Source organism: Anopheles gambiae, chromosome 2 (assembly GCF_943734735.2).
Source record: "Anopheles gambiae chromosome 2, idAnoGambNW_F1_1, whole genome shotgun sequence".
NCBI classification, from domain to species: domain Eukaryota; kingdom Metazoa; phylum Arthropoda; class Insecta; order Diptera; family Culicidae; genus Anopheles; species Anopheles gambiae.
The window spans coordinates 42,612,599-42,638,638 of NC_064601.1; the positions used below are offsets into that span (position 1 = coordinate 42,612,599).

General features: G+C 43.4%; 1 protein-coding gene across 2 annotated transcripts; it reads left to right on the forward strand.

Annotated features, from left to right (window-relative positions):
- Window positions 1–3,143: 3,143 nt before the first annotated feature.
- LOC1271536 (protein tipE) lies at window positions 3,144–25,960 on the forward strand. 2 transcript variants are annotated; one of them, XR_009764761.1, is made up of 4 exons: window positions 3,144–3,448; window positions 11,678–13,840; window positions 22,992–23,496; window positions 24,766–25,960. XR_009764761.1 is itself a non-coding variant. In XM_061643845.1 (3 exons), the coding sequence occupies exons 2-3, from the start codon at window positions 13,065–13,067 to the stop codon at window positions 23,059–23,061; spliced, it is 846 nt and encodes a 281-aa protein (XP_061499829.1). In that variant the 5' UTR covers window positions 3,144–3,448; window positions 11,678–13,064; the 3' UTR covers window positions 23,062–25,960. The 2 variants fall into 2 exon arrangements, 1 of the variants encoding a protein (XP_061499829.1); XM_061643845.1 differs by having other exon boundaries at window positions 22,992–25,960.
- Window positions 25,961–26,040: the final 80 nt, after the last annotated feature.

Sequence of the window (26,040 nt, forward strand, 5' to 3'; positions counted from 1 at the left end):
TCTGTCCATACTATAGAATGCTGATCTACGGGGCCCCTAAATCGGCGAGGCCCCAGGCGAGCGCCTAGTCCGCCTACCGTTAGATCCGCCACTGACTACCATAGATTGTTGGCAGGAGAAGTATATGAGTATCTATGTGGTAAGGGTTTCGTGTCGTCTCCGGACTCTCAGTGTCGGCGTTCCGGAGAACGCGGAACACGTGTTGTTCGCATGCCTGAGCTTCTCCGCAGTTCACCTGGAGCTTCTGAGCCGAACTTCCCTCAACTCCACCAGCATCACCGCGGATAGCTGCCCGCGGCGCTTCGGCTGCGACAGGCACTGCATAGGGCAAGGCAAAGCAATCCTCCGAGAGATGGCGAAGACAACAGTTACACTGCAAAACTTACTTAAATGTTTAAAGCCGTTGAGCTCGTGGTGTAAATTAAGGTATTATTATTTAATTACATTTATATATTTTTAACAACTTCATATAATACGATAGTCTAACAAAACTCTAAACAGAACTCTACAACCGTTTTTGTTGTGTTAACAATTATTTCAGGTACTTTGTTAAAATACTAATAACTGTACTCAATATAAATATGATACACAATATAAAACACTTACAATAGTCACGACCATGCTTTCAGCTGCTCACGGCGCTCTGGCACCAATGTATCGAACCTCGACCCTGAAAAATGTATGGAATTTGTATCGAATCTGACTAGTTTGTTCGAGCTGACTAGTGGTGTCTGTCCTCCATATAACTCTATACGTTTGTTCGAGTCTAATGTCTTATTCGATTGGTGCCAGAGCGCCGCCTTAGTGTGCGTACGACAGTGTGCGTGACTGCCACGGAAATTCCAGGGTTCGACACGACTGCACACAACAATTGTATTATCAGAAGGACTAAAACAAAGGATGTGTTGTGCATGCATACGACAGTATATGTAAAACATGTAACTTTTCGTATGAAAACGAGATCGCAGACCTAAATAATCAGATATTTATTCGTCACAGTGTAATAGCATCAATGATGATGGTTGACTAGATATAACAGAACTTTTTTAAGTGTTCGGATTATGTTCAAGAAAAAATATGCTTTTTATTTTGTACTAAGTAAAAGTAGTGAGAAGAATACGATAGTTTTCTTATTGTCTTTTTACCATTAGACATTTTTTTATCTCTAATCTACTCTTACAGGGTTTCCCACGATTTATTGGTCAGTTCCCATGATTTTTTGATGCGTTCCCACGATTTTTTGATCGTATCCCATAGATTTTTGGTTCGTTCCCATAATTGATTGGTATCGTCCGATTGGATATCAATACAAATAAACCAAGAAATTATGAGAAACGGCCAAAAAATCGTGGGAACGCACCAAAAAGATATGGATACCAACCAAAAATTTATGAGAACCAACCAATAAATCGTGGGAAACCCTGTAACTTAAATGTAACTGAAACTTATTCTACGTACTATGTAAAAAGTTTTTCTACGCAAACATTTTTCAAATAAAAAAAAAGTCTCAAGATAACAAAGATCAACGTTTACCTTAGAGATGAGATAATAATCAACTGCATACTCTGCAAAAATCATGTACGATACCATGTTGTTACTTTTGAGTATATCGCTTAACAGCGCCGGGATTGTCATCTATTCAAAAAGGACAGTGGGAAAATTATGCACGGATGAATAACGGTGGAAAATGCCACGATTAACGCACCAAATCCAAATTCCGAGCGTGCGGGTAACACGCAGCGCTTGAGGTGTGGATGCTGGTGCCCACAACAAAATGCCAACAATCGCTTGAGCTGTTTGTGCTGTTTCTCCGGCATAGAAAACGCAACGATCCGGAAAGTGTCCACTGGATGGCAAGTAGCGTTTCGTCCGTGCAGGTGCGCATGGCGAGGAGAGTTTGTGTGCTCCTTTGCAACGCTTACGGGCAACAAAACCGGGGGCCGTTACCTTACTAACTGCCACAAGTCAAACGCAAAGAACGGAACAACAAAAAAAAACATACTCTAGCCAAATCACCACCGCCAACTGTTATGAATCGGTATGCCGCCGTTGCCGACACCGTCGCAACGAGGCGCACCGAAGGAAAAATCTCTCAATGAAAAGCGAACCGTGCTGGTGGTGTGCAGTTGTATTGGACACGGCGGGTGGCCAGACGAGCCCGTGGGTCGATGTATTGGTGTGGAAAATGATGCCGATGTGCGAGGTTGTGTATTTGCAGGACATCGTGGCAAGGATATTCGTGTAAGCTTACCCATCGTTCAACCGAACACACCTGGAAGGATGAATGATAAACAGCACACATTCATACGGCCCTGTTATTGTGTGCTCTGTCTGTACACACACACATGTACATACAGTACAATGCTCTACACACCCATAAAGTAGGGGAAGGAAGCTCAAACTTCACCGATCAGCGGTAGCAAGCAAAAAAGATTAAATTTTGTCATTAAACAGTTTCATATCATAGTTCATGTATACTACTGTGTAATAGCGAATAAATTTGTTGAAAACGTAACACAATAAAGTTGGAAATAACGTACAGAAATTTAACCGAAAGAGCTTTTTGGAGCTTTTTGAGAACAATGGAGCAGCCTGGTAGTTGATTAATTTCACATGTGAGCGAACGAAAGAGAGTGAGCGCCAAGAGGGCGTGAGTGGTATTACAAAAAAAAAATGAAAGATTGCAACCAAAATTGATGAAAACTATTATTATTTCAAAGCATATTTTACTCGATATGTAGGCGTATTTCGATTTTATAAGCTTGTTTGCTTGATTTTATTTTTATACAGGAGGGACGGTATTGCCCATTTTGCTTAAGCTTGACTCTTGATAACACATACTAAAAAAGCATTTCGCTCCGGAAACATCTCTACCAGAACGAGCAATATCTCTTCTGTTCGGGGAGTTGCTCTCGCCTCTCAGTCGAGCTCTCTCATAACTGACCGACGCTAACATCACACATACACACAAAACAGGTGTATAAAGCTTGTGGTAGGATTAAAGAAAACGCGGATCGCGGGTGTGCTTGCTCGTACCGACGACATCGACAATGACTGGCATGTATGTGTGTATCCTTCCGCGCCTGTCGCGATACGTCGGCCACACATGTCGATGTCGTTTGCGCGGGTGTATCTGTGGGCCAGACTAGGACACCGTACTGGGGAGCGGTCCGTGGCCTCGAACCAAACGCTGGCGAGCGTTCAGTCTTGCGTTGCGATTCCAATCCGATGCTCGTCGGCTAGAGTACCGTGGTCGCGTGGATGTCCTTCTTTACCGTTTCGTTGTCGCCAGTGCCATTCTACTACCGTCGCCCCCGTTATCAGGACCATCGTTGCGCTGGTCCCGTAACGGTGCCACAGGCGACGCCATCGCTCGCATCGAACCAAGCTTTGAACAGGCTGTGCAGTGTCCAGTGCAAAAGGACGACGAAATAAGGGAACACTCTAGGTGCGTTTCTTTTTGCGGTAATGCTGGTGAAGCTGGGTCGATTTAATTGACCTCGGGTACGATAGTATGCTGCTTTGCTGGCAGTTTCCAACAGTGCTGTAGTCTTCTGTGCTGTAGAGCAAGTTTACTAATATGATTACATTGGAAGGGCTTTTATGTGGCGTCGCTGCTTTATCCTACATCGGTCGCGAATGCGTGTGTCTTGTGCGAATATTGTATCGCCGTATTTAGCACGGTGAAAAGGAAGCTGTTCCCAGTTTGGGTTACAAAAACATCCTCCAAGAACATCAATTGCTGGTGTTCCAAAACTGGATATGATTTGGTACCAGCTCCCATAAGCCACACGTCTTTGATCAGAGACACACGGAACGCCTTGAGGGTGGAATTTGTTCCATTCCTTCCTTAGGGATGAGACGGTGTGTAAATGTGCTCGTGTGCTCGAAAAACCCTTCTCGAACCGAAACGTTCCCAGCTTCTTCTCCGCCATCCTGCACACACCTAGATATAGGTGTGTGAGAGCAAATGGAAAACTAAATGTCGCCGTACCTTGCGTTCAAACGTTTGCCAATATTTAAAGACACTTCAAAGGTGATAAAGGGTGAGGCAGTGTTTTGCCTCTCGGTTCTAGGTTCATTATTAAATTGTGTTTCTTTTTGTATTTTTTCGTTTGAACGCACTACCAAGTGAGCAAAGTTATCTAATGTCTTCGTTAGTTTCAGCTTCTCCTCAAAGTTGTACAAATGGTTGGAGAGTGTAATTGAATTCCGGTGTCATGTGTGTCATCCGAGTCTGGATCGCCGATCCGACTCCATGCCAAGGGCGAATGCGACGATGCGATCTTTGTGTGAATATCCAACAGTGTACCTATACATAGTTGTGTGTTTGTGTGTGTGTGTATTTTATACTACAAGCGATAATAACGTGTGCATGTTTGTGTGAAGGTGCGTTAGACGTTTGGTGGGTGTGTAACATCAGTAAGGAGCGATTTCTCACCTGATGATGTGTCCACAGGACGGGAGCCGTCAGAGCAGGGATTGTAGGATTTGATTGAGCAGATTGAGCAAGCAGAGGGCTAGCTGTTATGTTAACAATTGGATTGGGAGTTTTAAAGTGATTAAAAATGCCTTTCATGTCATTGGTATGCTCGTGGGTGTGCGTTTTATTATTTTACCTTTTTTTGTAAACTGATAGTTTCATAAAAACATTTTTGTAAAGCTGTTTTTATTTTTTTTAATTAAAAAAGCACATAACTCCTCAGCATGTTTTCCAGAAAAAAAGGAATAAAAAAATGTACAAACCAAGACGAGGGCAGACAATTGGTATTTTCCCAGATAATTTCAGCCGCTTGCACCGTTACCGTTGCTCAAAAACAAAGGAAAAGGAAATGGAAAATACCAACACTTGGAAAAAAAGGCGAGTGAAGTGAAGAAGGAAAAAAATGGATTCGGTTACACAATCACTTTTTCCCACCCGCAATCGCTGCTCGAACACGGACGCACCAGATGGTGTTGGTTCGTTGCCACGCGCCGGAGAGCGCCGGGGAGAAAGCGCCCGAAAGCATCCCAGCGAAAGCTTTCGGCGTTCGGGCGTGAGTGAGCGAGACCTGCAAAACGAGTTTTACATTATTTAACCCGTCCCTTCAACTTCAACTAAACAGAAATGGTGAAACGGGCTGCAGTGCCTTTAACCGTTTCTGTTTCAAGAAGAAAGAAAAATACGATGGCTCGAAAGCAAGTGCTCGATCGTATCGGGCAGAGCGAGGGTGCATCGTTAATCGTCGTTGCCCTTTTCGGACTTTTCGCACGAACGGGGATGGGGAAGGAATGCTTCTGGCTGACAAAAATTTGATTAATTGCTGTGAGCACTTTCGGTCCAAACACGGGGGGAAGTGACTATTAATCGACTCGAACTGTAAGCAGTAATGATAAAATTCCATCGACATATCAGTGGAAATGGGGATCAGCTAAAGTACTGTTTTATGGAGCAGATATGCTGTAATCTTAAAGCGGGCTTATTGAACTCCCTCCTTCCCCAATGCTCTTGTTATAAATTGAACTTTAAGTCGCCTGTAAGTACCTTTAGACTATTTATCTGTTAGTAGCCAACGTCAGAGAAAATAAAAACATGAAATAACTTCTCTTGTAAACGATGGTGACTGCTTTTCTGCCACAAAGGACCGACGTTCCGTTTTGGACTTTCTCCTTCGGGCGTTACTAACATTAGACTGGACCGTGTGCCGACTTTTTCTTTGATCTGGTCGTTAATTCTTGGGATAAAACATGAGACTTCCTGCATTCTTAAGGGCCTTTTTCTTTTCCTTATTGTTGTACGGTATGGCTGAATTGTTATACTTGGTTTTAAATACTTTACGAGATGCTCTTTTGGAGTACGTGTCTGCGTGGATTTTAGTACCTTCTTTTTTCATGTTCATGAGTTTCGTTTGTTTGTGAGTTTTTTGATTGAGTGATTGAGGTGATAGAAAATTGAACCAAGTAATCGATATTATTAATTCATTAGATAATAAATTGACAAACAGTTAAACAGACAATTTTACCAGTTTTAATAGACAAATCTCTTTCAGTACTGCAATCCAGCTAGACCTTACCATATTTGCTGTGAAATTAAATGAAATAATTAAAAAAGTGTATTTCTTATCCATTATTATTTATCTTTCCCCCACTTTTAACACTTACGAGAGGTGTGCAGTCAGAGAGGAGCAGTGTTGCTAGCAATCCAAAAAAGGCACATCACATTGAAAGCTCAACGAAGCAGAAAAAAATCAAAACATATTTCTAAATAATTTCAATTCACCGTTTTGCACGTTTGCACAATTGCATGCTTAACAAAAAAAATCGGCATTTGATGGACGGCTAAAGGCACACAATAAAGGGAAAAATCAATACCTCACCTCGAGCCCGAACATCCTTCCGGGGCGTAAATGGAACAGTACCGAAACCGGAGAAAGCGACCAGCAATGGAAACGCGCAAACAACAACAACAAAAAATGTAGAAGGACACAGTGTAAAGCGTATGTAATGAAGGTTGGCAAAAACACGGTGCACAATGCATCGAGCGCATCGAACGAAAACACAACAAACAACGATCTGCCGTTGCAATGCCGTACGCTAAACGCACAGGAGCCGTTCATGGCGATGGGTTTGACAGGTTCGTTGATAAGGCCAGCTTCACCAGGAAGTATCAACAAACGCGTGCACGGTCGGTCGTACGCCGTCCCAGGCAGGCAGCCATTACTCGGTGGGTGTGATTGTACCAGGGCGATTATGTGCCCTTTAGCGTTAGCAAGCACATGGACTGGAAAAGCAAGTTGACTGGCAATTTCTGCGTCAAGGATTTTAACAAAAAAGTGCAATATTCGTCATCATTTGAAGGAAATTTGCATTAGCTTTCGGATCTATTTTTGCTAATGAATAAGGTTTGTTTATCTTACTCAGTTTAAAAATTAACTGAGAAAATTTGATTTACTGTAATGTTTCGAATTACGGACACTTTAGGCTTTTTTGGCATGTAATAATTTCATACTAATTCAAGTTTAATCGGTCATACTCCAGCTGCCAATAATTTTATTTGAAACATTGCAAAACTCATTAATGTTCCGAACTCATGATTTGATGTATGTTCCGGACAGCTATGAAATTTCGTCAATAATCTTCACTTTCACACACGCACTGCACATTTGTCTGTTTTTGACTTATTTTGTCAGTCATCCTCCTGGAACTACAGGACTACGGTCATATTGACAACGGGGCTTGGATGCAGATTTTCACTTGCATTCGTAGATGCATTGATGCTGAAGTACTGCTGCGCGATTCGAAGATCTTTCCCGTAGACCATCTAGGCATTGGGCAAATTTATCTTCAAATCGTTGTTTTATTGTTATCAATGCATCCCTTGTTATTATCACTGCCTAAAGCATATTTTTGTACAATTAATCACAATCATATTCAAATAAAAAATCTTGCCTCAAATACCGGACAGCATTGAAAAGGTGTTTTAATGAAACTCAGAGAATGAAATGTTGATTGCGTTGATAGCTACTTCTACAGTGGATTCCATTGTACTTCAATGCATCTGGATCAGATTTATAGGAATTATCGAAGAAATTACACTAGCGTCGGTTTTTATCAAAAATGGTATAAATGCCTCCGGTCGGTGAATTGATCGACAGAAAATATTAATCAGGTCAGACACATTTTGAATTGGTTCTAGTGCATCATGGCAATTTTGCAAAAATAAAAAGCGGTATTGCTAGGGACTAGATATCAACAAATTCAATAAAAAAACATGACGCGTGTCCGGAGTTTGAAGCTGTTCTTAATTTCAATCATTGAATAATGAAAAGCGGGCGTGTCGTGAGCAATCAGAAAAAAGTGCATTGGAAAAATTAAACTTGATATTAAGGCTGGAGTAAGGCACCCAACATTACAGCCCACGAATTACTAATCTTGCATTAGGAGCACGCATCTCGCCGTACTATGTAATGTCATTCTATTTTCGGATTCATTTCAATGCGAAATTGAGTCACATTGTGTCACGTAATGAACTGATAATTATAGCTTTAACCAGAAATAAACCATCAAAATTTGCAAAACATATGCAGCGGCCCCAGTACGAGGACCAAACCAGCACCAAACATAAATAACTCCCAACACTTATCCTGTCCCGATGCAACCTCATTCTGTCACTATTGGGGAAAAGGTGAAGCACACACAAAAACACACACAAACACACAAACAAACACACACTCAGAGCTTCTCGAAATTCAGATCAACATAATCTAATCATCGGACCGAAACTTTTGGCCTCCGGTTGGCACTTTTCTAATGCGCTTTTAATTGCAGCAGCGCTGCAGCCGCCTGGAAGCTACGATCAGTACGATCTGATTCTGTCAAATGTCGGGTTGACACAATTATGGAAAAGGCGAGGGAGTATGGGATCGGAAGTAGTACCCCGGGCGAGTTGATACGGTGCCACCAGTGCAATTATCATATGAGCAGCTGGGTCGGTGCAATGTTCTCCGCTAATTTGCGATTGATGGATATGGATGAAGCCCAGTGCAATGCTAATAAGCTTTTCATATGGATTGAAATCAGATCGATCATAGTTGGTGGCTAATTGGAAGCGAGGGTTGAATTTAGTTATTGTTTCGAATGATCCTATTGTTTGTTAAGATGTTTAAAATTTAATGTTCAAATCATTAAACAAACATAGATAACATGATATTATTAGTTTTTGCACTGTATTCTTATAAAATGATAAAATTTTGATTGTTTATATACGTAAAATTGAATGATATCAGTTGTTATTTTTTTATTAGCTTGTGTATTTGTAGTAAAGCTACGTAAAAAACATCGTAGAAATCTTCTCCTTTGTACGTAAACACATCTCAAACACAACTTTTTATAATATGTAACACTAATATGAAGGGGCGGCATCTTGGTACTGTCGTCAACTCATATAACTCAATAACATTCCCGTGATGGGTTCAAGTCGCATAATAACCGCCGCCCCGTAGCAAGGACCTGACTATCTGCGCTGCGTGGTACTGAATAAGTCTTGCAAGCTTATATAGGCCGGCATGTCCGCGTAGGAAACTGAGAACTGAAATGCAAAATCTTCCGTTATGATCATACTATTTCATTCCATACCATCAGTCAAACCCCTTAAAGGCATCACTAGTGAAGAATTTCCCAACTGGAATTGAAGGTAAATTTATTTGCCAGCAGCGACGTCTGCAGTTAAAGCACCTGAGGCTCTACAGAGATCCGTCTAATGGTAGAACGTTGATTAAAAATGTATGCCCCCTACTGCGGTCATTGTGACATATGGAACTGCCTTCAGTGCCGGAAGGAGGTGATTTCTTTTGCTGCAGCTTTGCTGACAGTACGTGAAATTTTAAATTTCTCCAACACTTTTACTTAGTAGAGAATCTATGGTGCATCCCACCGCAAAAGGATATAAACATTTTATATGAAACTTGTCACCATAGCTGTGACAACTTTGCCATAATGTGCCTTTTGCCAATGGTTTAGATCGAACAACTAGCTTCAACTGGCGTCGACTAGCTAGGCGTATGTATTATAATAACTGTTGACAGCCCGAAAGCAAAGCTCACCACAAGGAGATAATAAAACCACACAAGAGGTCGCAAAACCCTTTCCAACGCTGTCCTACTTTCCATTGTGTCTTTAAAAAAGAAATTATACTTGATAATAAGGTTGCAGTTTATACTTCCTCGCATACACGGAGGCCCACCCAGACCCAGGCAGCCCAAGCGCTCGTATAAACTCCCAAACGGGCCAACAGTTCCATCTTTTGCTGTTCCCTTCTACCACAAAATATCCTAGCAAAACAATGGATTATTCATGCAGTGTGTTGAATGTGAGTGTGTGCGTTTATCCATTGCAGTCGTCAAGACATGGCTGAAATCGCACCAGAGTTGGTGGGCGATAAATCGTACAGATGAAAGCAAATCCCACGAGCCTGCCGTTCGGAGAAAAGGATAGAACAGTTTAAAAGTGGAATCGACGGAAAAGGAAATCCAGTAACAGACTGTAAGTGGGAAACACACACACACATCAAGAAGTAAGCGAGTATGTGTGTGTGAAAGATAGAGAACCCAAGTAAAAAAAAAGAGTTAATAAAAAAGGGCCAAACGGAAGTGCCACCAATTGTGGTCCGGAAGAGCCACTATCGACGGTGTGCTTCAAGTTTGCTGTAGGTCTGTAACTTCATGGCAGAGTGCTTTCATCGCAGCGGCTTCTTGGCGCGCTCTTCCATACAGAGGTTGTGTGTGTGTGTGTGTGTGTGTGTTTTGGCGAGCGTGCGAACATGTGGGTGGATCGTTTGTGGAAGCGTGCAAACACACAGTGTCCAGCTTTACGTGTTTTGGTGCGCCTTTCGCGTTGGACCGAGGGCCGATGCCAAAACGGCCCCGTGGAAGAAACATAAAATCAATATAATAATCGTAAAAGAAACGAGGTTATACATCACGGCTTGACCACATCATATCGTTTGTTTGTAGGGGAAAAAAAGAAGGAGAAGAACAAGGGGAATTGGGTGATATTTGTGGGTTTGTTCATGTCGTTTTGTTTTGTGTTTTTAGTTTTACCCGACCGCTAAAGTGCATTCGTTGGACGTTGAAAAGTTAATGAGTTCAAGCGATTCAGGCACGGAGAGAAGAGCGCTTAAGTCAATCGATTGCTCGAAAGTTGTGCTTTGTAGGGTTTAAAGTTTGGTTTCATAATCTTACTCGATACAGCAATCCATTTATCGCAATCTCCTTTGAAACATATAACCAAATAGTTACTCATACATTAAAGGTACACCAACAACGGCAAGCTAAGCTCAAAAAAGTCTATTAGTGAACAATTACCCTACTGCGTAGGGTTGAAGGAAGAAAAAAGAAAACAACAACACACGATGCCTGCACAAAAACACGAAAGGACACCTTCCGACTCGGCGAATCCGATTACGGTGAACAAAAAGCGAGGCTTTGGTCCGCAAGTCGACGGTAGAAAATCTCCCGAGGCAACAACGGCCAACCCCAGTGCCCGCCCAGGAGCGGATCATTAATGAAATCAAACCTAAATTGTACGTTAATTAGCTGTCCGATGGGGCGACGGGCCGTTGTCGTAGTGTGTCTGTCACCGTCCAGCATCGAGGCCAATATTAGCTACCCGAGAGCGATACTCGTTCTCTTTCTCGCCCTTAGCTGCTCGGTCTTGGGGCTCCACGAGTTTGGCAAGGACGAAACGGGTGCAATTTTTGCCCCCTTCCAGCAACAAATCATCGTGAGCGACCAGGCGTCCGCTTTCGGTATGGGCGCGTTTTGTTGTTGTGGTTGTTGGTGTGTGTTCTATTCACGAAGCGCGCAGATTGCTGTGGCGTGGTAACATTGGTTGTCTAATTTCGCCCGCACCAATACACACAAATGCCGTACCATCCGTTAGGACTGGTTACTACGATCGCAACAAAAGAAGGTCTTTTAAACACCGTCGAAGTTTGAACGTCGAACTGAAAAGCTTGTTTGCTCAGAAATGCATTCTCGTATGCATATGTGTATGTGTGTGTGTATGCGTGCGTGAAAAATATTTCTATTTTACGTATTTTTGGTGCCATTTTCTAGTTAGTGCTAAGTGAATGGAAAGGATGTAAAAGCGATTACTCTAACACTGCTAACACGCCATCCTATAATCTATTCCTTTGCAGGCCGCAGCGACCACACAGCCAAGATACGAGCAGACGAGCGACCGAGCCAGAGACGCGAACCTCGGAAGCAAAAGCTTTCCCGTGCTGAGCAACCTGAGAGCGAGAGCGACGAGAAAAAGAGAGTAACAAAAGCGTACACAAAACAAGTGTGTGTGTGTGTGCGTTTGTGAGAGAGAGAGTGAGTGTGAGCGGGAGATAGAGTTTGATTGTGTTTGTGTGCAATAAATTCGCCTACGCTCCCTCGCCCTAACTGAAGAGCCTCTCCCAACAAGCTGACAGCGTGTCTGACAGGTTGTGGGTGAATAGCGGTGCTAGTGTATGTGTACGCGAGCCCAACCGTGTATACAACAGTGTGAGCCTTGATAGTTCGACTCCAAACGATCGCCCTTCGGGAAAACGCGACCGGAGTCGGAAAAGTGGTGCGTGTGCCAGTGCTAGGCGGCGAGGGCGTGCAAAACATCAGGCGCCGTCCTTCTCAACGTCGAAAGATGATGTTTTATGGCTAGAGAAGTGAAAAGAGAGAGAGGGAGAGCGAGAGAAAGAGCGTGTGAGCAACAAAAAAAAGAAATCAGTGCATTTATTTATGTTAAAGAAAAAGCTCTACATATGTATTTGTCGTGTGTTCTGGTGTGAGCGTGCTGTGTAGTGTGTGCATTCAGATCAAGCGGTTCCAACTCAGTGGGCACGCGTGCCTGTATGTGTGTGTGTGTGTTAGTTTGTGCATGTGTGTGTGTGTAAGTGTGTGTAATTAAAGCAGCGATTGATAGTTCAAAATCACTGGTCTGCAACACCGTTACATCCAGATGATGAGTTAAGCCCGGCTCAGGAAGGGAGTCGTCTAGTTGTTTTTTCTTGTTCCACTGCTTCCGTCTGCTTTTGTGCCCTTTCTGCTGGGTGCTGCCTGGTGTGAGCACGTGCCCGTTTGCTGGACCGTGTGGGGGAGGCGGCAGAAGAGTAAGCGAACGTCCGGTTCCCGGTAGAGAAAGAGCCCGCACACTCGGCACACGCGGCTAGCTGGCGGCACCGGCTGCCATCAACTCCATCCCTTCCTCGAGCACCCGGGGCCAGCACCACCAAGAGCAACACGGCTTGTCCTTGAGGGGGATGTTGTGGATCGTAGGCATACTACTTCCACTGGCAGCAGCAGCAGCAGCGGGTGTACTAGCGGATGCCGAAGCAGCAGCAGCAGCACCCTCCTCACCATCGTCCTTGAGCACCACCGAGTCATCGCCGTCGTCGTCGCTGTTGTCCAACACCGCGCCAGCGGACACCGGTGCCTGGTGTACCGTGATCCAGCAGCAGCCGCAGCCCCTGTACCTGCCCGTCCACCGACCACCGTCCGGTCAGCAAACCGCCCGCGCCACCCGTGCATGCCGGTGCGACCACCATGAGGAGCGATAGTTCGGAACTGCTGCTCGAGCAACAGGCCGAAGAGCTACGGAAGAAGAAGCTGCTCGAGCTAGCGGCGGCGAAGAAGGCGAAAAATGGGCCGCCGCCCAAGCGGTCGCTGCGCGAGAACGCCTCCTTCTACACGACGTCCGGGCTTGCCTTCCTGTCGGTGACGGCCGGCGCCTCCCTCCTCTTCCTGGTGCCGCTGTACGTCGATCCGGCCATCTCGACGCTGGTCGGCGACTTTGTCGAGCGGCCGACGATGTGCGTGACGACGCGCCGCGAGGACATGACCGGCCTGTTCAACTGCTCGTGGAGCTCGTGCCGGGAGGGCTGCACCTCGGACGTGTTCAAGTGCACGCACATCTACGTGACGTTCATAGACGATCTGAACTTTACCTTCCCGTTCAACGCGACCCCGGCGGAGCTGTTCAACCTGACCGACATCGAGCGGTCGGAGGAGGCGATCCTGCTGGTCAACATCAAGGGCTGCGGCTACCCGCCCGCGGTCAAGTGCAAAAACTTCACCGACCTGTACGGCTTCGAGGGGGCCGTCTTTCCCTGCTACTACTCGAAGCAGAACAAGACGGTCGTGATGACGGCGTACAACCGCGAGGACCAGGTCAACACGATCATCCACTTCTTCGTGGTGCCGTTCATCGTGACCGTCGTCTCGTCCGTGTTTCTCTGCATCATGCACTGTGATTGTAGGTGTAAGAAGGAGCGCCGGCGGCACCGCCACCGGCATCGTCGGCCTAGGATAGAGAATCTCAGGTAAGCAGCAAAGTATGGGAGCGGTGGGTGGTGGTGTCGGTTGGTCGTGCGAGGGTGCGGGGGGAATGAAATTTAATTAAGCCGGCCACGCAATGCTAACACCGTCGCGGCATGGGCGAAATTTTACTGTGCGTCACGCCAAGCCGGTTGAAGCCGGTTTAATGCAATTTAGAAGGCTGTGCCTGTGTTGTGGCGAAAATTATTATTTGTCGAAAGGCTCACCACAAAAAGGGGAAACGAGGGTAGTGAGTGGAGGGGGGATGGGTAAGAGGAGAAGACATTCAAATTTGTTCAACAGGCAGACGAATTAACTGCTTTGTTTGAACTTTGACGCAGCTTTAGTGTGAAAGAGAGTGCATTTACTGTGGTTTTGGAGGTATATTCGTGCTATGGAAGCTTTGGTTGTTATTTTTATACTACATCACAACCATTTTTGCATCTTTTTTTACGCTACATACTATGTGCAGGCATAATAAAAATCGTAATTATTAAAATAGAAATAAATAAATGGTATCTAAATCTTCACGCGAGAAATATAGCCAGTAGCGTGTTAACAGTCTCTGTTTACTAATGCTTTAAACTTAAAAAATGGCCTAAAATGTAGAAAATGTAATGAAAAAAATTGTTTCGTTTGTCTGATGTGTCTCATGTTCGTAACTGATTTAATTGCCGTATTAGCTCACCACTTCGGTCAACGGTAGACTGCTCGTGTTGTGGCGTTTCGCAGTATTTTTCGGCTCCCCTGTTTTGTTTCTTTTTTGGCGCACCGTGTACAATTCCCTTCCCCAGCTTGCCTTTGTTTAAAAGCGTCACGTAGCGAAAATTAAACAGGAAATAGTGTGGCTTCCTGGTGCTTTGTCACATCGCTAACGGTGCTGTAGGTTATGGGTTTTGTTTTTTTTTTGGCGTTTGGTATTCTTTTGTGTTTGTTTTTACTCGGTTTGGTTTCGCTGGTTACCACAGTTGATTTGGAAGAACCGGTGAATGTTTTATATTCGATGCGGAACTGTTGGTTTGCAATTTATAGCAGTTCGTTAGGTTCGCGGCGGGAAAAGAGAGTTTAGTGCAACTTGGAAACAAAGAACGTATTTTATTGGTCCCTACGGACCAGAGTAGAGGCTGTTGTGTTGCGGCTCTCATAAATTTAACGTTTAATATGGATCTGGCATACTTCAGCTGGACAACCAGTTGCTTCTAACTGTTATTTGTCACTGCTCACCTTACTGTTGGAAAAGGTATTCCTTCCTCTCTGTTACGAAATGACTAAGACTACGGCATGGGGACATGTATTTTAATGAATTACATCAGCTGTTAGCAATAACAGCAAAGAGGTTCATAACATGATTGCCGTGTAATATGTTTAATTTACGTAATCGTTATTTATGCGCATCATCGTGTTTTGACAAATTCAAATTAGGTGTTGATATTAGTATTTTTTCATCTTTTCGGGGATGGTTATATTTAAAGTAGTGTATATTATCTTGCTTCTCTTGTGTTAGTATTATTGTTTGTATCAGAACCTGATTATCAGTAACTGCTTTGTAATTGTAATCGTTGTTAGACCATTTTTTTAGCATATTATCAAATAAAGGTAAACTTTGTGATAGAGAGATAATGAACGTTATGGTCTGTTATATTGCTTTATTACTCTTTTTTGCATACTTTTTTATTTAAATGTAGTTTCTTACAGTTTAAAAGACAAACTGCATTCCTCTACTACTTACGCTGAAATTACACACAACACATCTTTTAATTATATTTTTGCTACTAGAAAACCTTCATACTGCGTTCAAATAGAAGTGCATGTAAAAAGATAAAAAAATGATCGGTTCTAGTGTCGAGCATATTTGAATATTAGCATGTAAAATATGTTGTACAATACGGTCTAAGTATTTCGATTTGAGTTGTTCATGCAAAATCATGCAAAAAAGTGCCCCTATTTTGTTAAAATCAAATCAACACTTCCAACATTGTCTTTGAGCTAGTTGTTAAAATATTTTCAATGAATCCAAAGGTCTTTGAAATATGCTTTATAGATGTAGTTGCAAAAAGAGTGTTTTTTTAATGAAATTATTGTTATACAATTATGTAGTTGAGTAATGGCATAAATTGATGTTTTGTAAAGCTGTACTGAACTATCTAACAGATAAACCCACAATCATGCCTTAGCATTTTCTTGTCAGCAGCAACGGTGATGTGTAAACTTTTCCATTCGTTTCTTGCACCGTAACAGACGCCTGCATATGCTAATACGATTCCTTACTCCACTTATACACCAAAAAACGTTCGAATTAACTTCAACCTTTTCTACCATACCGCCTGGGGTGCTGCTAGCTCCAATTACGAGATCAAAATCGGACCGCTTTCTATTAACTTTCGTTCGACGCATGAAGCTAGTGCTAAAAATAAAACAAAAAAGGAACCACAAAGTTAGACGCTTGTGTTACGTGTAGGATGGCGTGGCCATGTTCAATGCTGCCGGTTGGGTATGAAATATGAATCACGTTGTGGGGTATGTGCGATCAGCAACAACACACCTGCATGGGATTTGGGAACACTTTCCGATTCACCACCACACAAAGCACGCGTTAGTGTTAGTGTGTGCGGTGTGAGGATTAATTATTTTTCAACAAGTTCCTTAAATGCTTTCGAAAAGTTAACTTGTGCCCTTTGAAATTGTTTCGACCTTCGCCCAGGACCGATGGAGTGCATCTGCGAGCTGCTATGCATAGCAAACGTGATGTATTGGGGCACCACGCGTGTGAACTTACGTGTTAGTAGGTGGAACCTTCATTATTCTGAGTGCTTCCCTCGGGAAAGTGTTACAACGTCGATTTTTCATCGATTATTAGCAAACGGAAAGTCCTCTCGCAAAGGTGGGGGTTTTGCATCTTTTAGCATTTCAAAGCACCTGCAGTAAAGAAAACGAAACTGCAATCGTGAATTGCACTCCATCCGTCCAGTCCTCTGCATTGCTCTGGAGAGCTTTCACTCCACGCGGGCTGCACTTGACCCTAAATCCTAGGCGCAAACACACTCACAAACTCATACACAAATTTTAGCTTTTTACCTTGCCACCGGTCGACATGCTGGGTGATTTCCCGACTTGACAAACGTTCGATTGACTTCACTGTATACGAATACAGCGCGAAAGAAGGGTGGATGGAAATCAGAAACGAAAACTCCTTCCAAATTCGTTGACAAAGCAGCGGTAAAATGCAGGTACGAGGAGTGGATTGAACCTGGAATGTTCGCTCGCTTTTTGCTTCCGTGTTTTGCCGTGGTTTAGTTGGTGACGATTGTATGAGTGTGTGTGTGTGTGTTGGTGTGCATGCCTCACGATTCTGTCCCACCTTGTCCCATTCGCATTCGTGCCATGTGGGTCGATGCTTTTCGGGGCGGAAAGGTTAACCCTGTGCTGTGCCGGTGGCGGCTGTCGAAAAGTGGATGACAATCGCGTGACAGTGCCCTATAACCGCACCAAATGAACAGCCGGCCCATGCAATGCTGGTGGATTATTTGTTATTTCATTATGGTTAATAGGGCGGTGGCGGTAAGCACCACTCGGTCAGTGCGGTTTACCGCTCTCAGCTGGAAGGTCGTTCGAGTTGTTGTCGGGGGGAGGGTTGTTTTTTTTTAATTTTTGACAAGGATGAGGACATTTCTGCCCACCGTGGCCTTCACATCTGCCTTCCTTTCACAACTGCATACACTCACACATACACACTACACGTCCTTAAAGCACAGTCGACCGCCAGAGTGTATGTTTTATGTTGTGCTTTTTTCACCCCAAACCCTATTGTTGGCACCGAGCCGCAGTTCCAAAATTTGATGTTGCTTAGTTGTGGCCACACACACACACACACATACACACACACACACACACACACACACACACACACACACATACACCTTTTTTGCTGCCGTGCATAATGAGGAACCTCGCTGAAGTGGTGCTTGCACGAGCACGAGACCATAATTCCCATTCCCGAACGCTACAACTGGCCTGGAGTGGTTTACTGTTTCATTGCTGGGGTTCTTGTGACCTTCGCACAAAGAGATGAAGTTGTTCATTTTGTCACCAGCTATCCTGCAGCCTGCAACGCTACAACTCCTTCCCGTTTGTTGTCTGCGGGACGGGTTTGGCGGCAAACAGAGGCAGAAAAACACGTGGGCCTGAATAATGGAGCACTCACTCACTCACTTGAGCAGGTGACGCTGCTGCATGGGTCGCCTGATGGGTTCCAGGGGGAGTACAACAAACGCTTGCGATGCGAACGTGTAACTTGTTCGGTGGCTACAAGAGAGTGCGCAATTGTGGTAGGCCTACAATGAGTACTGCGAGCGGTGGGATAGGGGTAGTAAATTATCCGATCCGTAGCTCGGAATGGTGCTTGAATTTGATTCAAAAGGTTTGGCCGACGAGTGATAAAACATATCATTAAAAGGAACCGGGCGGTTTAATGATGTTGGGTTTAGTTCGGGACTGTTGTCGTCCCTGTGGCACATATATCAAACGGGGGATAAGCAAACTACGATAAGAATAGAAAGTCATTTAAGTTGCTTTTTGAATCACAGCGAGTTTCTCCCGTGATCTGTGATAGTTGGCACCTTTTCTCAACTCTTGGTATGACACCATGATGTGTCATAAAAAAAACAAAATCAAAGTGTCCTGCAAGTCTGCCCAGAGTATTTGGTAAAGTTGTGCAACTCGTTATATTTGATGTTTTGTTTTTTAAATAAAATATGCAGTCAATTTCATGCATATCAAAACGATTAAGCTTACGAACAAACACGTCCAAACACGAAGCACAATTTCTAGAAGGCACGATTAAAACCTATAAGCAATTAAACTCACAATCATGTTTGAATCCTAAACAAATGTCACATATGCACGATTAATTCACACTTATACAATGAAGTTTACTAACCTTTTTAAAATAATATCGTTCCTTCGTGCTTCTACTAATCTGTTGAAGCTGGTTTGCGTTAAAATTTGAATTTTTATCCACCAATGAAAAGCCGCGTACGTGCTGATGTCCCTTTATTGCAAGGCAAACTCCGTACTCTCCGAACCACCGATTAGCAACGGGGAAAACATTTTGTTCACGTACGCGCGTGCTGCAAGCAACAGCCAGCAACACTTTCGGTACAAGTAATGTCCCTTAGATCAGTGCTCTCCAACCTTTTCAGGATCACGGCTTTTCATATATGTCTACGGCGGCCCACATATATTGAAACTTTGTTCAAAGCATCATAATTAAACATGTTTAATTCTTATTCTAGACATGGCTGTTGAAAATATAATCTTGATCGTGGAGAAAAAAAAGTACAATATATGGTAACAAGTTTTTCTTTCCAAAAAATCAATTCCTTCGAGGGCCACGTCTGCGGGCCACGGACCACAGGTTGGAGACCACTGCCTTTGATGAGCGAGCCAAGGCACGTACCGGATGGCGTAATGTGCAGGACAGTAGTGGACACGAAAATTACTTGAGTAATGGTCAAAATACATCAATTTGGTTGATGCTCAGCCTCTGTGCTAAATATTTACACTCACTGATGCAATGTTGCTCGAGCTGGAGCGATTGCGGACGACCAGCAGCAGAACGCAGAAATTTGCTAAACATTGAGTGTTAAATCATAAAATATTAGCTCTCATCAGTCGGATCGATGGATGTGCTTGGGTCGTTGATGTTGTTGCTTTATTCGTTGATAGGGCAAGGCTTTTTCGCTTATTGCGCGTTGTTCTTTCTTTCCTTATTCCACGTTCGGGCGTTCCACGTAAAATCTATTGCCATTCATATCGAACACTTTAACGTGGTAAAGACTTCATTAGAAATTCTCTACCAGTACGCCGGCATTGCTATTGCCCTACTTGAGGAGAAAGTATAATGTATGTGTGTATGTGTGTGTGTGTGTGTGTGTGTGTGTGTGTGTGTGTGTGTGTGTGTGTGTGTGTGTTGTGAGATACAGTGAAACGAAAATGGAGCGGAAGGAACCATCATGATGATTATGTTGGTGTTCATGTTCACGTACTGAGGTTTCGAAGGAAAATCCCTAGGAAAACCTTGGCTTCCACTGCCCCTGACGATGATGGTGATGATGATGGTGAAGATGATGCGAATGGTTCAATAACGGTGTTCGTTTTTAAGAGCCTGCGAAGAAGCCCAGGATCTCATAGTACCACAAGCAAGTAGACCGTTTTCGGATGAGAAGGTGAAAGATGAAGAAAAATGGTTGGATGCAAATAATGCGCGCTGTGGCGGAGGCGGCGGACGGTGGAAATGTGGACAGATAACGCGAGAAGGAAACCCGCTTTGGGAGAGGACCGAAAAAAAGACAACGTTAGCATTTAGGCGGCGTTTAGGTGAAAGGAGGGACGTTTGATAAGTTCCTTTTTTCGAAATTAATCTCCCGACCGTACGCTGGGAATGTGAGCGTTAACGATGGTTGATAGTAAGGGTGATAAATTCGGCCATTGCGGTTGATGTTGCTTTGGCTTCGTATTGCGCTAAATAGAATGCTATAAAAAGATGAGCTTTTTCTCCAACAAACAGAACGTGTTATACGGCAAAACTGTTTTTGATTATTTAAATAGAAAAGCAACCAATTGCATGTAAGACCTTCACTAAGTTAAGAAAAACAACATGGAACATGTGAACATGGTTCATTTGTTTGCCTTTTATACAGTGAGTCCAAAAAGTATTCGTCTTGCTTAATATTTATAAGTATACACATTTTGCTAAAATAATAAGCATGAAAATATTGCAAATGGCAATCATACATGTAAAAATCTTTTTTTTTTTTAAGTCGTTTGACGGACGCTCAAAAAGTATTTGTCTACCTATCTGGTGAATCATTTACGCTGGCCAAACACTACGTAGATGTGAATGAAATGTATGTTTATGATTCTGTTGGTGATTTCATTCAAAATTAATGAATTCCTTAATCTTCGTTGAATTAATGAAATTAATGAATAACGGTCAATCTAATGGGATAGGATAACAGGAGCGGTTTATTGGACAACATATCAAATCAAGCCCAAGAATCAGCGCATTTAGCGATGGCCAATACGTTCAGGCGAAGAGGTGGTTATCATTTTGTTGACGGGCTATTTTGCAATTCATTCTATCTGGATGGTTTGATGGTTTGAACGAATGAATTGTTACGAAAATGTATTGTTTGAATAATACCATCTGCAGATAATGGTCAAATCTGGTAAGAAGCATCACACACTACAGGAATTAATTTCAAATAAGACTCAATTAACAGATTGAAACAAGTTTAATACGTCGAGGTCGTACGGCCCTCGTTTAGTAGAGCGAAAACAACCTAGTGGGATGTCGCAGCAAAGTCACGTGTAACGGTAGCACCCTGAAGCATCATTATAATAGGGCTAAGTAAGGACAGATGTGCTAGAAAAATGATTCAAAATAATAGGAAAAGAGATTGGGAAATATATTATTACATGTTTTAAGTACTTTGAGTCCCAATTCTGCAAAATTCTATTCTGTCCCAATTCCCAATTCTGTCAAAAGACTTTAGTTACATGTCAAATGTATTGCAATATGTTAATACTTTTAGCAAAACGTGTCTATTGATGGTCTCTTTAACAAACCACATAATTACATTTCCCGACTCATGCATATAGCGGCCATAATTCGCCTTTTTCTGTAAAATATTCAACTAGACGAATACTTTTTGAACGCATTGAATAAAGTTATTTCATCAAAAACATCGATGAACAAAAGCAAATCGCTTGAAAACGCCTAGAGCAATTGCTGCTCAAACAAGGTGTCGCAAATAATGAATAATGAAGGTTAAATATCAAAGAAATTGAATGTAATGCCTGTACAGGATATCCTGGTTTAGAATCTATCCAACAAAGCAAATAAACGAAAAAAAACAACAACAGCTTGAAAACCACACAAAACCCAAATTGAGACGAAAGTGATGAATAAAATGCTGAATAAGAAATAAAGGTAGGAATCGGTAACTCCAGAAAAAAAGAAACCAATTTCAACTGATACAACGCGTAAAGAAAATGTCGGAATGCTTTCATCCCAGCAAAACGGTAAAAAAGAAGCATACCTCAAGTGTCTTTGTTTGCGGCTGAAAAACATCATAAAAACACAAACATAATTCCACTCCAGCGAAAGCACACGAACAAAGCGCATGTTTCATTTCTATCGAAAAAAAACAAGGTGAAACGCGTATTTCGCATCATTTGATGGGACAAATTTGCATTCCAAATGCAAAGCGGTAGGAGAAGAGTATTTCTCCTACCTTTCCCGCTAACCGTTTGGTGGTGTGGTTCAACGATGGACCGTATCACCGAAAAGAACTAGGAATCACTCAGCACACACACATTTACACGCAAATCGCACCCCGCCAACATACCTCGCAGGCAGGGAGCCGTAACCAACAATGACAAAGATTTTGCGACGTATTTCTTTATTAAAAACATATTTTCATTGGCACGCCCCAAATCAAGAACAACTTCATTTTTGGGTGGACATTTTCGGGGGTGAAAGATGGCAGGAAAGGAATGAAGGTTTATGATGTATCGCACGGCATCCGTGGATTATGTAGCAATCCCGAAACACACACACACACTCTCACCAAACAACACATGCAAATGGAAAGCAAGCTACCAGCGACTGAAAACAGTCCGTACCACAATACCGGAAAGCTTCGAAGTGGAAATCATAAAACACGTGCCTTTAGTACGATTTAATGGCAGATGGCATGCGAAGGGGCTATTCGGCAGATTAACATCGCCACTGATGGGGGTCGATCGTGACGAACCATTTTTGGAGGGGGGGGGGGGATGGATTGCGAACGGCGTGGTTCCACAACAGCGATGCAGTCACACCAATTTTAGGGGGGAAACTCCCATTGTTCTGCATATTGTATTGCATACAGTGGAGAGTAGGTCCTCGTCCATTTTACCGAAATTGGCCCACATCACCATGGCCATTTGTTTTCTTCTTATTTTTCTCCCATTCTCCCAAAAAGTGATGATGCTCGTGCGCTTACTGAGTTACATTTGCTTGAATCACTTCCCAGCTAGACTTGCTTGGAAGACCATTTGTACTAACCATCTGATTTACGTTTTCCCTTTTTTATCCGTTTGTGCTTTCCACAGTGATTCATCAATATCGACACGAGTGGACATGCTGACACCGGCGATCGAAGTGTACAAGCCGCCACTCTGACACAAGGACGACACCCTCGAGAGCAACCTCGGCAACCCGTCGACCAGTAGCGACCTATGACGAGGCATCCTTTCGTGTCCGCCACCATCATGCTGCGACGTTCCACACCGTTCCCTCCGATCGCGCCAACGGCCCATCCGCCTGCTGCTGGCCGTTCTCGCCCTACTCGCCGGAACTGTCGTCCCGCTCCCATCAATGCACACGCCGTGGTCGTGGCTGTTGCCGCTGGTATTGCCGCTCGCTGGCAGCAACAGCAGCAGTGGCACTGCTTCCGGCCCCCAGTCGTACGCTTCCCGCTGCTCCTCATTCGTATACGAGCCCATCGTCATCGTCAACGTCGGTCACGATCGCCAGCCGGCCGAATGGTGCGGAACCACGCCAACACACGGCACTGGTGGGCAGGTTGGATCATAGCGTTGGCTGCATGGCTGAAAGGTAGGTGTGGTCTGGCGGGAGTGATCCAATTCAACCGCAAAAGGGCAACTCGTGCGCTCGTTCGATGGATGGACAAGGAATAAGAGAAACCGCCATCGCTGGCCGATGGTAAAGGGTAGTGAGCCGAGCTCAGCTGTACATACCGTTTCGCATTGAAAAACAAAAAAAAAAAAAACAAACGCACTCACAAATAAACATTCGGCATCACCATCAGTTCACAGGCGAGTCAACTGCGGTGCGTCTTGTGTTGTTTCAGTCAGTGTACGTACGAATACCGGAGCACCAGTTTGCCAGTTTGCTCATTCTGGCGACGTCAGAAATGCTTCCCCAATGTCGGGCCCCTTGCCAACCACGTGATCGGCAGTGAAGCTGAAGGCACAGAGTAACGATAATAAATATGAGCCCGCCGCACAGCGTGGCATGGATATTTCCTAACCCACCCTGCTGCACTACGGCCGGATGGTTAGGAGTAGCGGGTTTCCTTTTACATCCTTTTTGATTTTGTTTTGTTGTTGAGCCTTTCGCTTGCTGAGCGAAAACGTGACCTTTTTTTTTGTTGTTTGCTCTCGTACCCCGTATTTTCGACGGCCGATTGACCGATCACGAACGTCTGGTCGTGTATCGGCGACTAGTGCAAAACCCTTCGCCTTACATTAGGGATCGTTTTCTTAGACAAGCACTTAGAAAATAGAATGAAAAAAATAGAAGAACAAAACGTACACATGAAAAGACCGGCTGCTGCTAGAAGCGAAGGATGTAGTTTTGCTTCTTAGACCCACTTCATCTACCCTCACAATCCTGTTGAAGCCTTTCTTCTACTGCTGTTGTGTGTTTCTTTTCTCTTTTCTTCTTTGACCTGTTCGACCCATCCTTACAGGCACGAGCTCACGTTCGTTACTCGGATAATTTGCAGTTCCAAAACCGCCGTTTTGCTGTGGGGCGTCCACGGACGTGCACCATATTGGAAGTAGCCACTTTAGATAGGCCGATAAGTATTCGCAAATGGTGCAATTCGTGAAGACCATATGGCAAATATCAACCCAAACAGATGGGTGAAGAAAATGGGTGGGAAGGTGCGAGGAAGGTACTACACAGAACGGACACCCGTTTGGTCAGTTTTTGGGTAGGAGCACTGAGAAAAGGAAGCACACACTAACGGTCGAATGCATGTGTTTAGCGCGAAAAAGGCTTGCAAACCTGTACTTGAGAGGTTTTTTTTGGTTCTTTGTTGCTTTGCTAAAGCCATGTTATTTGTCCTTTTTGTTGCAGTTAGCCTGGCGTTCGCATGCAGGAACGGGGTTGAAAAGGGTGTAAGCGTGGGAGCGATTGTTTGGAGCTGTCGGGTCGTTCGGCAAACAACCACAACGCGAGTTAAGAGCAACCATTTTCAGCTCGTTTCATAAAATCAAACGCATCAAGCAAGGGCTTCGCACGACGTGCGAAATTGACCAAGACACAAAGAAGTATCGGGCGCAGCATAGGTGGCCGTTATATAATGGATAAGCGATCAACATTTGTGCGTGATAACAACACCAGTTTACACAATAGAGACAAAAAGAGCGAGCGTACATGGCGAGCGAGCGGTGACAAATAGGAATATTACAGCAACGTAAAAGCAGCAGCAGCACACACACACATACACGCGATAAGGATTAGCGAAACAATCTCTTTAGGGTGTCAAATTATGCACGAAAAATACAAAGCAAAATGTATGTAAAATCTAATGCGAAGTAGAAATGTGAATGCTAAACAGAACGAAAAAATAGAAACGCTAAAAGATAACACAAATTACATAACAACAAAAACGATAAGCAAATACTAGAAGGCGTAACGAACGTTGTGGCGTATTTCCTTAACCATTTTGGGGCGAGAGGCGAGTAAAACAAACCAAAAGAAAACATCAAAAGAAACCCAGTCACGGAAGCGAGACGCCATAGAGCGTCATTACTATTAAGAAAGGGCGCGTAGCGTTAAAATAAGTAAGCAAACTAGCTAAGAAGTAGCTATATAGTAGCAAAAGCAACAAACCGATAATGTAAGTAGGTATGGGTGTAAGTGTTTATAACCAATGAATGCATAGTGAAGAGGAAGCAGGCAAGTAAAATGATACAGTTACAGTCCAACTCATACACGGCAGTTTATTTTATTGTTGCTTTCATAAGAGTAATGAAGGTGTGTTTAGAGTCTTGTTACAATGGAAAAGGAAAGTATAGGGCCAGATAAAAACAAAATCTGACGTTAGATAAGAAAATATACTTTTTTTATAATTTGGTCTAGTCATGTTTTTTTACGTTGCTTGAATACTTTTTTGTTAAAACGTTACGTTGTGTTACGTTTTTCGGAAAGTGTGTTATGCATTACTGTTATACTGAATATTCATAATTGTTAGTACATTTATTCCGAAGCATTGAAAATGTTGGAACGACATTGCACTTATAAGTGATAAATCTAATTATTGCTCAAATTATTTCCTTTTTTCTGGTTAAAGCCTTTCATATTTTAACGCCCTAAGCTTACAAAAAGAACTAACAAAAGAAAGAATCA